This window comes from Miscanthus floridulus, chromosome 16 (assembly GCF_019320115.1).
Source record: "Miscanthus floridulus cultivar M001 chromosome 16, ASM1932011v1, whole genome shotgun sequence".
NCBI lineage: Eukaryota > Viridiplantae > Streptophyta > Magnoliopsida > Poales > Poaceae > Miscanthus > Miscanthus floridulus.
In genome coordinates, this window is record NC_089595.1 from 112,989,831 (window position 1) to 113,002,299 (window position 12,469).

The 12,469-nt window shown below is 49.5% G+C and overlaps 1 protein-coding gene across 1 annotated transcript; it reads left to right on the forward strand.

Annotated features, from left to right (window-relative positions):
• Positions 1 to 8,711: 8,711 nt before the first annotated feature.
• Positions 8,712 to 9,448, forward strand: LOC136511311 (cytochrome P450 93G2-like). Its single transcript, XM_066505426.1, has 2 exons — positions 8,712 to 8,786; positions 8,897 to 9,448. Exons 1-2 carry the CDS (start codon positions 8,712 to 8,714, stop codon positions 9,446 to 9,448), a joined length of 627 nt encoding a protein of 208 aa, XP_066361523.1.
• Positions 9,449 to 12,469: the final 3,021 nt, after the last annotated feature.

Below are 12,469 nucleotides of genomic sequence, written 5' to 3' on the forward strand. Positions count from 1 at the left end.
CGATGGACTGCCGACGATATTCTGTCGACAATTGATCTGAATATTTATTAATACATATTACCTCGTAAATGTCAACCATTGATCTGAATATTTATGTATTTCTTATATTAGAAAGTAGACAAAATAGTAGGCAACATTTCTTGTAATTGGATCCATTAGCTTCAATACTAATTAGAATTAGATGTAAGGTCTCAAACTTGATTGGGTGAATGTGTGTCAGATTGAACATGTCCTTCAACATCTTTTAATCAGACCCCTCTTCAGTGCCTGTTGTTTTTCCATATGATCCCATGCTTGATGAAGCCTCATTGTGGCATTGTCCTTCAGGGGTGGCTGGGAGCAAGGTGGCTGACATCAACTTCCTAGAGGAATCAGCAGGGGTGGCTGGGAGCAAGGTTGCTGACTGCATGCTCCTAGAGGAACCAGCAGCAATCAAGCAAGTCGAGTTGATGGGTGGTGAGAAGACTCACGCCTGTGGGACTGATCCTGTCCACAGCCTCCTTGTGAGTACTTTCCCTGATTCAGTTACTTCTTTCAACCCGGAGCTCTCAAACTGTCATACTACAGTAACTCAAGAACATAGCCAGCCTGTTACGCAGTCCCCTAATTTGTTGGGCTTAGTTGTCACGTCTCCCTGTTCCAGTGAGTTAGCAAACAGCATTGATCCAGTGGACAACACAACTAGTCATACACAGCCACAACCTGACCAGACGTTGACCAGAAACCGTTTTGATGACAATGGAGTTCTGTTGGAACCAATGGATGTCTTCCTAGAATCAATTTCTTGCACCTTACCACAACCCATTTTGCCTCTCGAACACTTGTCCGAGGACAAACATGAAACACAGCCAACAACTAGTACAGCCAACCATACAAATGGTACCCTGAGTCCTAAAATTGGAAGTTGCTCAGTTCAAAGGAAAAGCACTAGGCTGGCTGGAAAAGAAAAAGATAGAAAGTGTAAAAGACACCATGGTCGTGGCTCAAGAACTGTTAGTTAAGAAACTAGGAGGGTTAACATCAGATAGTTCTGCACGCAAGTCTGCTGATTTTGAATTTTTTGCACAGCACTTTGAAAGGCCTATCAACAAGAACAAGATGGATGCAGTCAAGGTCATTGAGGCCAGCACCAAGCCAGCAGGCAAGACCAAGAACACTGTCACCAAGACAGCAGCAGCATCAGAGGAAGTGGAGGAGCTGATGGCAGCATGAAGGCCTTCGGCCAGTTATCAGTGGTGGCTATTTTCAATGATAGTCACGCACAAGGGGAAGGTCAGTTCGATTAGAGTTGGTCAGAGTCAGGCCTTCGTTGTCTGTGTGTACTGGGCCTGCGTGCCTGTTAGTGATGAGTAGGACGTCTTTGAACTACGGTTCTGTTCGATCTATTCGGCCTGCTGGCTCTGTTGACTTCGGTCGCTTTGAGTCGCGTATGTGGAACTTGTTGTGGATGAGACCTTTCAGGCCTGCTGGCTTTGTTGCCTTCGGCCCTTCAATCAAACCACATGATGTAGGTTATCAATCTTGTGGAGGTGCCTGTACTCGTCATTGGTCGTTACGATGATTCCTTCTTAGAACTTGCAAAAGATGTACTGATTAGTGATTACAGTATGTTCAGCCATTTATTGTGGATGCGTAGAAGCTGTTTCTTTACTTCTTCAATCCTTGACGATTAATTGACAAAAGAGTTAAATGCACCAGGGATCCATTAACTTGTGAGCAAATTTTAGTTGGGTCCATCAACTTCCAAAGTGGCTTTTTGGATCCAGAAACTTTTAAAATGGTTCAGTGCAGTCCATACCTATTTATTTAGCCTGAAATTCAAAGCACATTTGTAGAAAACCCCTTCCTGCACCACATCTTCTCCATGCAGTCCGGGTGGTTGAGCGCCAGCGCCAGCGCCCACTCCACGCTGGTGGCCGTGGTGTCGGATCCGGCCGTGAAGATGTCCAGCACGAACGCCTTGATGTTCTCCCTGGTCAGCTTCACCTCGACGTTCACGTCCTCCACCGCGTCCATGAGGATGTCCAGCAGGTCCTTGCTGCTGTTGTCGGCGGTGGTGGTGGTCTGCCCCAGCAGGTCACGTACGCGGACGGCTCCGTGGCGCCCGCCGTCGCTGCTGCGGGCGCGCTGGCCAGGCCCATGCCGGGGCAGGTGCGGCGGCCGCTCCCGAACGGCATGAGGTGCATGTGCTGCCCCTTGGGGTCGACGCCGGCCCCCGCGCCGCCAGGCATGAAGCGCTCGGGCTTAAACGTCCACGGTGGTGCCGGACCCGTCCCGCTTCTTCGCGCCAGCGCTCCTGGCCGCGCCGCTGCCCACCAACTCCTCCTTCTAGAACTTCGTGCTCAAGGACGGGGACATGCCGGAGTACATCCACCCGTACGCCGTCCGATCCCCCGGCGGCGGCGCGCTCGACGTCTGCTACCCGTCTCCGACGCCTCCGTCGCAGCCGCCGGGAGCGCGCAGCACCACGTCGTGTCGGCCTTCGACGACCTCTCCGTGACGCTCGACGTGTCCCCGTCCCTCCACGCGCACCTCGTCCGCGGCTGCCCCTACGTCACCCTCACCACCACCGCCACCGGCCCGATCGACATCTCCGTCGCGTCCGTCCACGCCTTCGTCGACGTCGGCTCAAGCTCCTGCTACTGCCACCATGGCTCCTCCGGCACCAAGTGGCGCCTCCGGATGGACAGCGGCCAGACGTTCCTCCTCTACGAGTCAGCCCCGATCCACCTCGCGCAGGCCGGCCCCACGCAGCTCTCGGCGACCGCCTTTGCCGGCGCCATCCGGGTCGCCTACCTCCTGGAGCCGGTCCTCGACCGCTACAGCCGCTGCTACCCGACCGCGGGGCACGCCGCGCTGAACCCGAACGACCAGCCCTTCTCCGTCGACTACGCCTGGCGCAAGGAGGGGCACGGGGAGCTGCTGATGCTCGCGCACCCGCTCCACCTCTGCCTACTCGCACTGCTCCCCGACCAGGCACGACACGCCCACCACGGCATGCCGGTGTGGGCCACCTACATCATCTACTACGTTTTCTCACTCTCTCTCCCCTGCTTCTCCCACGCACAGTCGCATCCACCGCCGGCGCTGCAGTGGTGTATCTCGCCGGCGCGCGCATGCGACTGGTCATGTGCAGCTCCGTCGAGAGCTCCCGCCGTGCGCCCTTTCCGGGGGGTCCTTATGCACGGCGGCGGCAGCTCGAGGCCCGCAATGGAGGCAGCTGACCACATGCCCGCGCGGCGGGGTCTCCTTAAGCGCGCACTGACGGCGCCGGCCGTCATGGTGCGGGCGTGAAGCCGCAGCGCGGACACTACCGAACAGCCGAGCTCCGATCGTCGACCTCCATGCCTACCCCGAACCACACCGCCGTTTTCGCAGACGCCTACTACTTCCAACACTGGCCACGGCGACTTCGGATGTGCCCACTATTGGCTCAGGATCACAATCACAAACACAATTTCACAGTGGCTAAGCTTATAAATCAAGATCGCACAAGAACGAGATCCACACGAACAGCAACTGCACCCTGGCGACAGGGAGACAGTGCCCTTTTTCACTCTGAATAAGTTCGAGTGCAAGCACAGTTACAATGTGTCCAAAAGTGCTAACACACACACCTTACTTCCGACTACTTATACCAGCAGTCTAAACACACGCTTACAACACAATAAATCAAATGACACACGATACAAGTTGGCAGAAAAAACAACTGTCAGAGACAGACAGCATCGTGGGTGCGGTCACCCCGCTCCAGCCTCGACGCCAACCGTTCCCGCCAACGTCCTTATTCAAATTCTGCTGAGCCTTCTGTCGAAACGACTCCACCTCAGCATCCACATCATTGGTGAACACAAGATTACACCAACATTCTCCCCCTTAAGCTTGATGTTCACCCAGATCACGAACTCCCATCAGATGACGCATCACACCAAGTTTGACTGCTGCCAATGGCTTTGTCAGTGCATCAGCTTTCTGCTCCAGAGTCCCAACCCTTTTAACCACAATCTGTCCACGTTCCACACACTCACGAATGAAGTGGAACTTGATCTCAATGTGTTTACTTCTGCCATGGAAAACTGGGTTTTTCATCAGAGCTATTGCTGAATTATTGTCCACCATCAGTGACACTGCCTTCAGCTTATTCCCAGTGATCTCACCTAGTAAGTTTCTGAGCCACAAGGCTTGCTTAGCTGCTGCTGTAGCTGCCATGAATTCAGCTTCACATGATGACAATGCCACTGTCTTTTCCTTGTGTGAGTTCCAAATCACCAGGCTGTCATTCAAATAGAATGCCATACCTCCAGTGCTTCTTCTCCCCACAACATCTCCTCCTACATCACTGTCAGTATACCCCACCAACAGTTCCTGCTTGCCTTCCTGGGTATAAACCAACCCATAATTCAGTGTTCCCTTCAAGTATCTCAGGATTTGTTTCACTGCAGCAAGATGCTTAGCAGTAGGCTTCTCCATGAACCTACTTGCCATACCAACTGAGAATGCTAAATCAGGCCTGGTATGAAGCAAGTATCTCAAGCATCCTATGATTCTTCTGTAATGCGTAGAGTCAATCCTTTGTCCCTGCTTATCTGCATCAAGCTTGTTTCCTGGATCCATTGGACACTTTGTGGAATTACAGTCAGCCATCCCAAACTGACTCAGGATTTTCTTAGCATAACCAGTCTGCCTGATTGCTATGTAATCTTCTTTCTGCTCAACTTCTATCCCCAGATAGAATGACAATTTTCCCAAGTCACTCATATCAAACACTGAGGTCATCTGCTTCTTGAAGTTTACAATTTCTCCAGGTTGGCCACCTGTTACAATCAGATCATCAACATAGACTCCAACCATCAGAGCTAACTGACCTGTTCCTCTGATGTACACTACTGGTTCAGTCACACATTTTCTAAAACCAAGCTTTTTCAGACTGCTATCAAGTTTTATGTTCCATGCCCTTGGGGCTTGTTTCAACCCATACAGTGCTTTGCTCAATTTCAACACTATATGCTCCTTTCCTTTCTGCACAAACCCTTCAGGTTGTTTCACATAAACATTCTCTTCTAGTTCACCATTGAGAAATGCAGTTTTTACATCCAAGTGGTGTACCTCCCAACCTCTATTAGCTACAAGTGCAAGAATTAGTCTCACAGTGTCAAGTCTTGCCACTGGAGCAAATACCTCCTCAAAATCTATTCCTTGTTTTTGAACATAACCCTTTGCAACCAATCTGGCTTTATGCTTCACCACATCTCCTGCTGCATTTTTCTTCAATTTGAACACCCACTTCAAACCTATTGGTTTGTGACCTGCTGGCAGCTTCACCAACTCCCATGTTTTGTTTTTGTTGATGGATTGGATCTCACTCTCCATAGCTCCAACCCAATTCCCATCACTAGCTGCATCTTGATAGCTACTTGGCTCTTCCATGACAATCAACAGTGCCTCCACCTCTGAGTCATATTGCATCTCTACCTCAACACTGTCCTCATACACCTCATTGAGGTTTCTAAATCTCAGTGGTGGTTCATCATAATCATCTGAATCATCCATGTTTTCATTGTCTTGATCCATATTCACATCCTGAATTGGTCCAATCTCTGAACTTTGAGCTGGAGCAATCTCTGAATTAGTTGCATGACCATCAACAGTATCAGAGTTTGCATTAGTCCCCTGCTGAATTGTCTGATCCACTTCACCAGTGAATCCATCTCCACCAGCTCCCCCTGAATTCTTAGTTCCCCAAACATCCTGATGATTCAGACCATTCCCAACAGCATCAGTGAATGGCTGATCTGCTATTTCCACAGATCCTTCTTCAATAAACTCTGAATTTTCACCAAATTCAGTTTCCCAGTCCCAAGCTACTGCTTCTTCAAAGATGACATCTCTACTGACTACAATTTTCTTGGTTTTTGGTTCATATAACCTATGTGCCTTGCATCCATCCTCCACACCAAAATAAATCATAGCAGTACTCCTATCATCTAGTTTCTTCAGATGTGGCCTTGCTGGCCTCACATTGGCCCTGCATCCAAACACCTTTAAGTGTCCAAGCTGAGGTTTTCTACCACACCAACCCTCAAATGGAGTTCTATACCCCATAACTTTAGTTGGTAATCTATTCAGCAAATGCACAGAGTGTCTCACTGCCTCACCCCAGAAACACCCTGGTACTCTCATGCATTTCAGAATTGATCCGGACATCTCCATGACAGTTCTATTTCTTCTCTCAACAACCCCATTTTGTTCTGGTGAGTAGGGAGCAGTAAACTGCCTTTTGATCCCAGCTTGTTCACACACATTCCTAAAGGCTTCTGCTAGAAATTCACCACCTCTATCAGATCTCATCATCTTGACCTTATGGCCTAAGCTATTCTCAGCTTCTGCTTTGAACTTGACAAAAGCTGAACAAGCCTGATCTTTTGATTTTAGAATAGACACTGTCATATACCTAGTACAGTCATCAACCAACAACATAAAGTACTTATTGCCCCCAACTGTTTCAGGTGTGATAGGCCCACACAAATCCACATGGACCAACTCTAAAGGCTCATCTGCCCTCCAAGATGACAACTTAGGAAAAGACTTTTTGGTTTGTTTAGCAGCCAAACAGGAGTGACAGACTTGTTTAGGATGCTCAATCATGGGTAAACCCCCAGCCATCTCTTTTTCTACCAGCATTTTTATTGACTTGAAATTAACATGACCCAGTCTCCCATGCCATAACCATGACTCATCATTTGCATTTGCTAATAGACAGACAGGTTTAACAACATCCAACTGAATTTTGTACAATCTATTAGCAGACATCTGAACCTTCATGATTAGTCTGTTTCTGTTCTTATCAATCACCTCAATGTAATCATCATCCATTTCTATCTTATGCCCTATCTCAGTCAACTAACCCAAGCTAATCAAATTGCTTCTCAGTTTAGGAATAAAATAGACATCAGACAAGATCCACTGTTCCCCTGATCTACCTTGAAACAGAATAGACCCTCTACCATAAATTTCAACAGATGAGCCATCTCCAAACCGTACCTTGCCACCAATGGTGGTGTCGATGTCTCTGAATTTTTTACGTTCTCCTGTCATATGGTTGCTAGCACCATTATCGAGGTACCACACATCCCCACACGACTCCCCATCGCCTGTGAAATGCAGCTCTGAATCTGTCTGCACCTCATTTAGACACAGTTCACTCTGAACCTGAACATTTTCCGACAACAGGTGCTTAAGCTGTCCTGACTCCTCCATTTCAGTGAGCAACACTGCAGGTTCATAATCCACCTTCTTGGCATGATGAGCTTCCTCATCCTTCTTCTTCTCACCCCCTGGGCACCTGTTGGCATAGTGTCCATAGGTGTGACATTTAAAGCACTTGATGTGGCTTTTGTCACGCTTCCCCACGCCATCTCTACCACCATCGACATGACTGCCGCACCCACTGCTTCCATCGCTGCGGCCACGACCCCGTCCACGACCACCGCCATGACTCCTTCCACCACCAGATCCCTCTCCAGTGGACTTCTTCTGCCGAGCCTCCCACTCAGCTTGTGTCAGCAGCACTTGGCCGGGCTCTGACCGAGAACCTCCTGCTCCCCGTTTGGTCCTCTCCTCAAATGCCTTGAGCCGACCGACAGCTTCGTCGAAGGCGATCTTCTTGAGGTCAAAGAACTGCTCGATCCCGGCAATCACATGGATGTACTTCTCTGGCGCGGTGTCGAACATCTTCTTCACCAACGCTGCATCATCCAATGATCCACCCAAGTTAGCATATCTCACTGACATACTCGTCAGTTTTCCTGCATAACTGTCAATCGATTCATCATCCTTCATCCTCAATCCATCAAACTCGCTCTTCAGCGTCTGCAATCTCGCCTCCTTGACACGCTCCTCCCCCACGAATCTCGCCTTGAGTGAGTCCTAGACCTCCTTCCTGGTCTTCTTCGTGGTGACCTGCATCAGCAAGTCATCGGGCATGCACTGGAGCAGATGCGCCCGTGCCTTGGTGTCCTTCGCCTTCCTCGCCGCAACCGCCGCTGCGCCTTGATCCGACGATTCCCCCGCCGGCTCAACCACCTCCCACACGCCCTGATCTTCCATGATCGCCTGAACCCTGATACTCCAACTAGTGTAGTTGGCAGAGGTCAGGGGCGGGTACTGGATCCGGCCGCCGCCTTCTCCTCCGCCACCACTCCCGCGATCTCCCATGGTTGATCACTCAACGCGTTTGTATGTGATCGATCGGCTCTGATACCAGATATTGGCTCAGGATCACAATCACAAACACAATTTCACAGTGGCTAAGCTTATAAATCAAGATCGCACAAGAACGAGATCCACACGAACAGCAACTGCACCCTGGCGACAGGGAGACAGTGCCCTTTTTCACTCTAAATAAGTTCGAGTGCAAGCACAGTTACAATGTGTCCAAAAGCGCTAACACACACACCTTACTTCCGACTACTTATACCAGCAGTCTAAACACACGCTTACAACACAATAAATCAAATGACACACGATACAAGTTGGCAGAAAAAACAACTGTCAGAGACAGACAGCATCGTGGGTGCGGTCACCCCGCTCCAGCCTCGACGCCAACCGTTCCCGCCAACGTCCTTATTCAAATTCTACTGAGCCTTCTGTCGAAACGACTCCACCTCAGCATCCACATCATTGGTGAACACAAGATTACACCAACACCCACGATGCCGCGCCATCTTCCTCAGCCTCGCATGCCCCGAACGCCGCCGCAGACCACCCGCGACGCCAACCAGGAGCTGGTGCTGAACCTCACCACCGGACACCTACCTCCTTGCGTCGTACTCTGCCGGCTGCGCCACTCGGACTGGGACCACTCGCCGACGTGAAGAAAGCGCGGCGGGGCAACTGAACTGGTGCTGGCCTGGCCATCGACGTCAGCCGCCACCTCATCAGCATGTCCAACAACACCATCATGCGCATGGTGGCCAGCGCACTGCCGGGCCACATGACGGAGGCGGCCAGGGACTGCGCCAAGCACGTCGCCGAGCTCGTGGGGGCCTTCAACGTCGAGGACTACGTGGGGCTCTGCCGGGGATGGGACCTGCAGGGGCTCACGCGGAGGACGCGCGTGGTGCGGGACAAGTTCGACGCGCTGCTGGAGATCATGATCACGGGCAAGGAGGAGAACCGGAGACGGCAGCATGGGCTGGGGCAGACCACCACCACCACCGACAACAGCAGCAAGGACCTGCTGGACATTCTCATGGACGCGGCGGAGGACGTGAACGCCGAGGTGAAGCTGACCAGGGAGAACATCAAGGCGTTCGTGCTGGACATCTTCACAGCCGGCTCCGACACCACGACGACCAGCGTGGAGTGGGCGCTGGCGCTGGCGCTCAACCACCCGGACTGCATGGAGAAGATGTGGTGCGGGAAGGGGTTTTCTACAAATGTGTTTTGAATTTAAGGTTAAATAAATAGGTATGGACTGCACTAAACCATTTTAAAAGTTTATGGACCCAAAAAACCACTTTGGAAGTTGATGGACTCAACTGAAACTTGCTCACAAATTAATGGATCTCTGGTGCATTTAACTCTTGACAAAAATTATAAGCCTGCTAACATGTAACCTTGCTTAGAAATATAATACCTTGAAATTTTCTGCATTTTATTATTAATCAGAATTACAACTGCATGTGTTATGCAAAAACACCAAAAATATTTTGCTGTAACATCCAAGTATTTTGCTAACATGTAACATTGTTCATGATTTTAAGAATAGAGGCTACAGCAGGAACCATGTAATCTACAGCTGCTGGTCTGATCCGTGAAGAGGCAGACGCCACCATGGAAATGAGTTCTGACTTCTGAGGGGTTCGTACTATAGTATACTAGTAGTCTAGTAGATGTCCAGAGACGCTTTGGTTGATGGCATAATCATGCGTGTACAATAACAATTGCTGGTTTCAGCATGTGCTGTTGTTGAAGGGCGCGTCTAGTGTAAGCGGTAGAGTCTTACCGCCTGTGACCGGAAGGTTCCGGGTTGGGTTCGAGTCGCGGTCTTCTCGCATTGCACAGGCGAGAGTAAGGCTTGCCACTGACACCCTTCCCCAGACCCCGCACAGAGCGGGGGCTCTCTGCACTGGGTACGCTCAGCATGTGCTGTTGTGACAAAGTGAATCAGAGCCCTGATGCCTATACTGAATATTCAGACTCACATTAATAGATAAATTTATAGACGTTTTACCGTATATTCTGAAACATTTACTTTTTATTTTGTCCTAGGAAGATTTATCTTTGGTGCCGTTACCTCCTGATCTCCCAAGAAAATTAGATCTGCATAACAGTTTTGACTTCTGAAGATGACATGCTCTGTTTGGGATGTATTTGGCCAGTCATGAAACTGAGATGCCTCTATTTGAAGGTCTCGTAGCAGGTTGGAGTTCTGCTTCAAGGAAGCAGCATGGACCATCAAACTTAACAGACTGGAGATATTTTGCTTGGAATGCTTTTTGGACAGTCATAGAACTAAATGGTCTAGTAACAAGTTGATGTAGTTCGGCAAACATGGATGCAACGATTTCATACTACATGTGCATGGGCAACATTGTGACACCATGGCGCCTAGGCGACTAGCCCAACTGAGTGGCTCAATTTGGATGCTGAACATGAACCCATCTTATGCACTCATTCATGGCCTTTGATTTTTTGAAAAAATGCACAACGTCTTGCACATTGCAATAATTCAATATGTAAGGACTGAAGAATATTAGCACTATTACATCCTAACTGGTATATATCCCATATCAGCACCAGATCTACATTTAGCCACATTTAACTAGTTGACTGATTTAGCCACATTTACCTTTTTGTCCATTTGCCTCACTGCCCCTAGACTGTATGTTGAAGTGTAGCCCCTAGACTGTATGATGGAATGTAAAGGTAGCACAATGCACCTTTTATATTCAGTTTGTTTGAATTATAATTGGCTAACATTGCTGCTCCCTTCCTATTGCTGGGAAAAGAAAACTAAAAATTGAGAAACGAAGCATCAAACTGCTGTGTGTCAGCTGTTAGTTTTCGCCCATTCGTTCAATTTCCAGCAGACAACCTTGCATTTATGGTAACATTTGAACTAATTCTGGGCTGTTTGTTTGGTACAGGGTGGTGGCCAACAGGCCAAGTTCGAAACCTATGTTTGAGATTTTGGATTCGAATAGGAGAAAATGCGACAATAGAATGGCACTGAGTTGAGGCGTGCACAGGGGACGAGACAACGGCGGCCAGCAGCACGTCACCCTTCACTGTCTGTGCCGCAGGCAGGGGCAGGCGGCGCGCTGCATGAGTGCATGACGCTCCGGCGAGCCCAAGGTCAGCCTCGGCAAGGCAACGACGCGTCCCGCTCAGAGCGGATGCAACACCGGCAGCTGGGGCTGTGCCACGTCGGGGGGCGAAGACGGCACGGCACGGAGGTTTTGTGCAGTGCAGGGGAGTGAGTGTGAGTGCCAGGACCGGGCCAAGACGGAGGATGCCAAGTCTTCAAGCGGGCCGAGCAATCCGCGAGCTAGCAGGCCCAAGACCAAGAACTCCCGTGTGTCTGAACTGGGCCCGGCTGGGTTAACAGCCTGGGCGCGTAGCGGCCAAATTTTTTACATTTTAGCTTTTTTTTTAAGTTTCTTACAAATAAATCCCAAAGAATTCAAAAAATGAATCCATAGCTCTGCGCACTGTAGCAGTACTGTAGCGACAATAGCGAGAGCCGTTTTGAAAATCGAGACAGAAAATGAACCGGGAAGAGGAGGAGCCGGAGAAGTCATGATTTCAGGCTTCTCCGGCTCTATGCTACAGTAGTGGGCCGGAGCTTGCGAGAGCCGTGCCAAACGAGCCCTAGGATGTTGATTGTTGAGCCAACTTTAAGGCCCTGTTTATTTTGCACCTGATATTTTCGATAAAAAATGCGAGAATCCCACATGGTCCCACCAAACGCCTTTTGAACTAACAAGATCGAAAAAAAATCATACAGTATACGATGTTTATAAAAGTGTGCGGTGAGTAGAAACAAAGGCAGTGTTCGGTTGGTGATAGTCGGATGACTGGTTCGTTTTTTTAACGAGAACAGTGTTTTTCTCCCACGATATTTTAGCATAAACAGTATTTTATAGCATGAACAGTCCAGAATAATACCAGCTGAACCCTCTGGAAACAAGACGACTCGAATCACCAAACTCATGTTCGCTTATTGGTTTCAGCCAGCCCAAATCAATCAGCCAACAGTATTTTTCTCTCACAATAAACCAGCACCAACCAACTTAAACCAGCTCAGAAACCGACCAACGCATAGGCCGTTTAACGCATGTGCCGTGCGTACTAGCTCTGCTCTCTGATTCAGATGTTCAGCCTGTGTGCTGCTGCTTCGTACTAGTACTTGGTAGGTAGCCTAGCCACTGGTTTTGTCGAAGACCACTTCAGACGCGTCACTCAT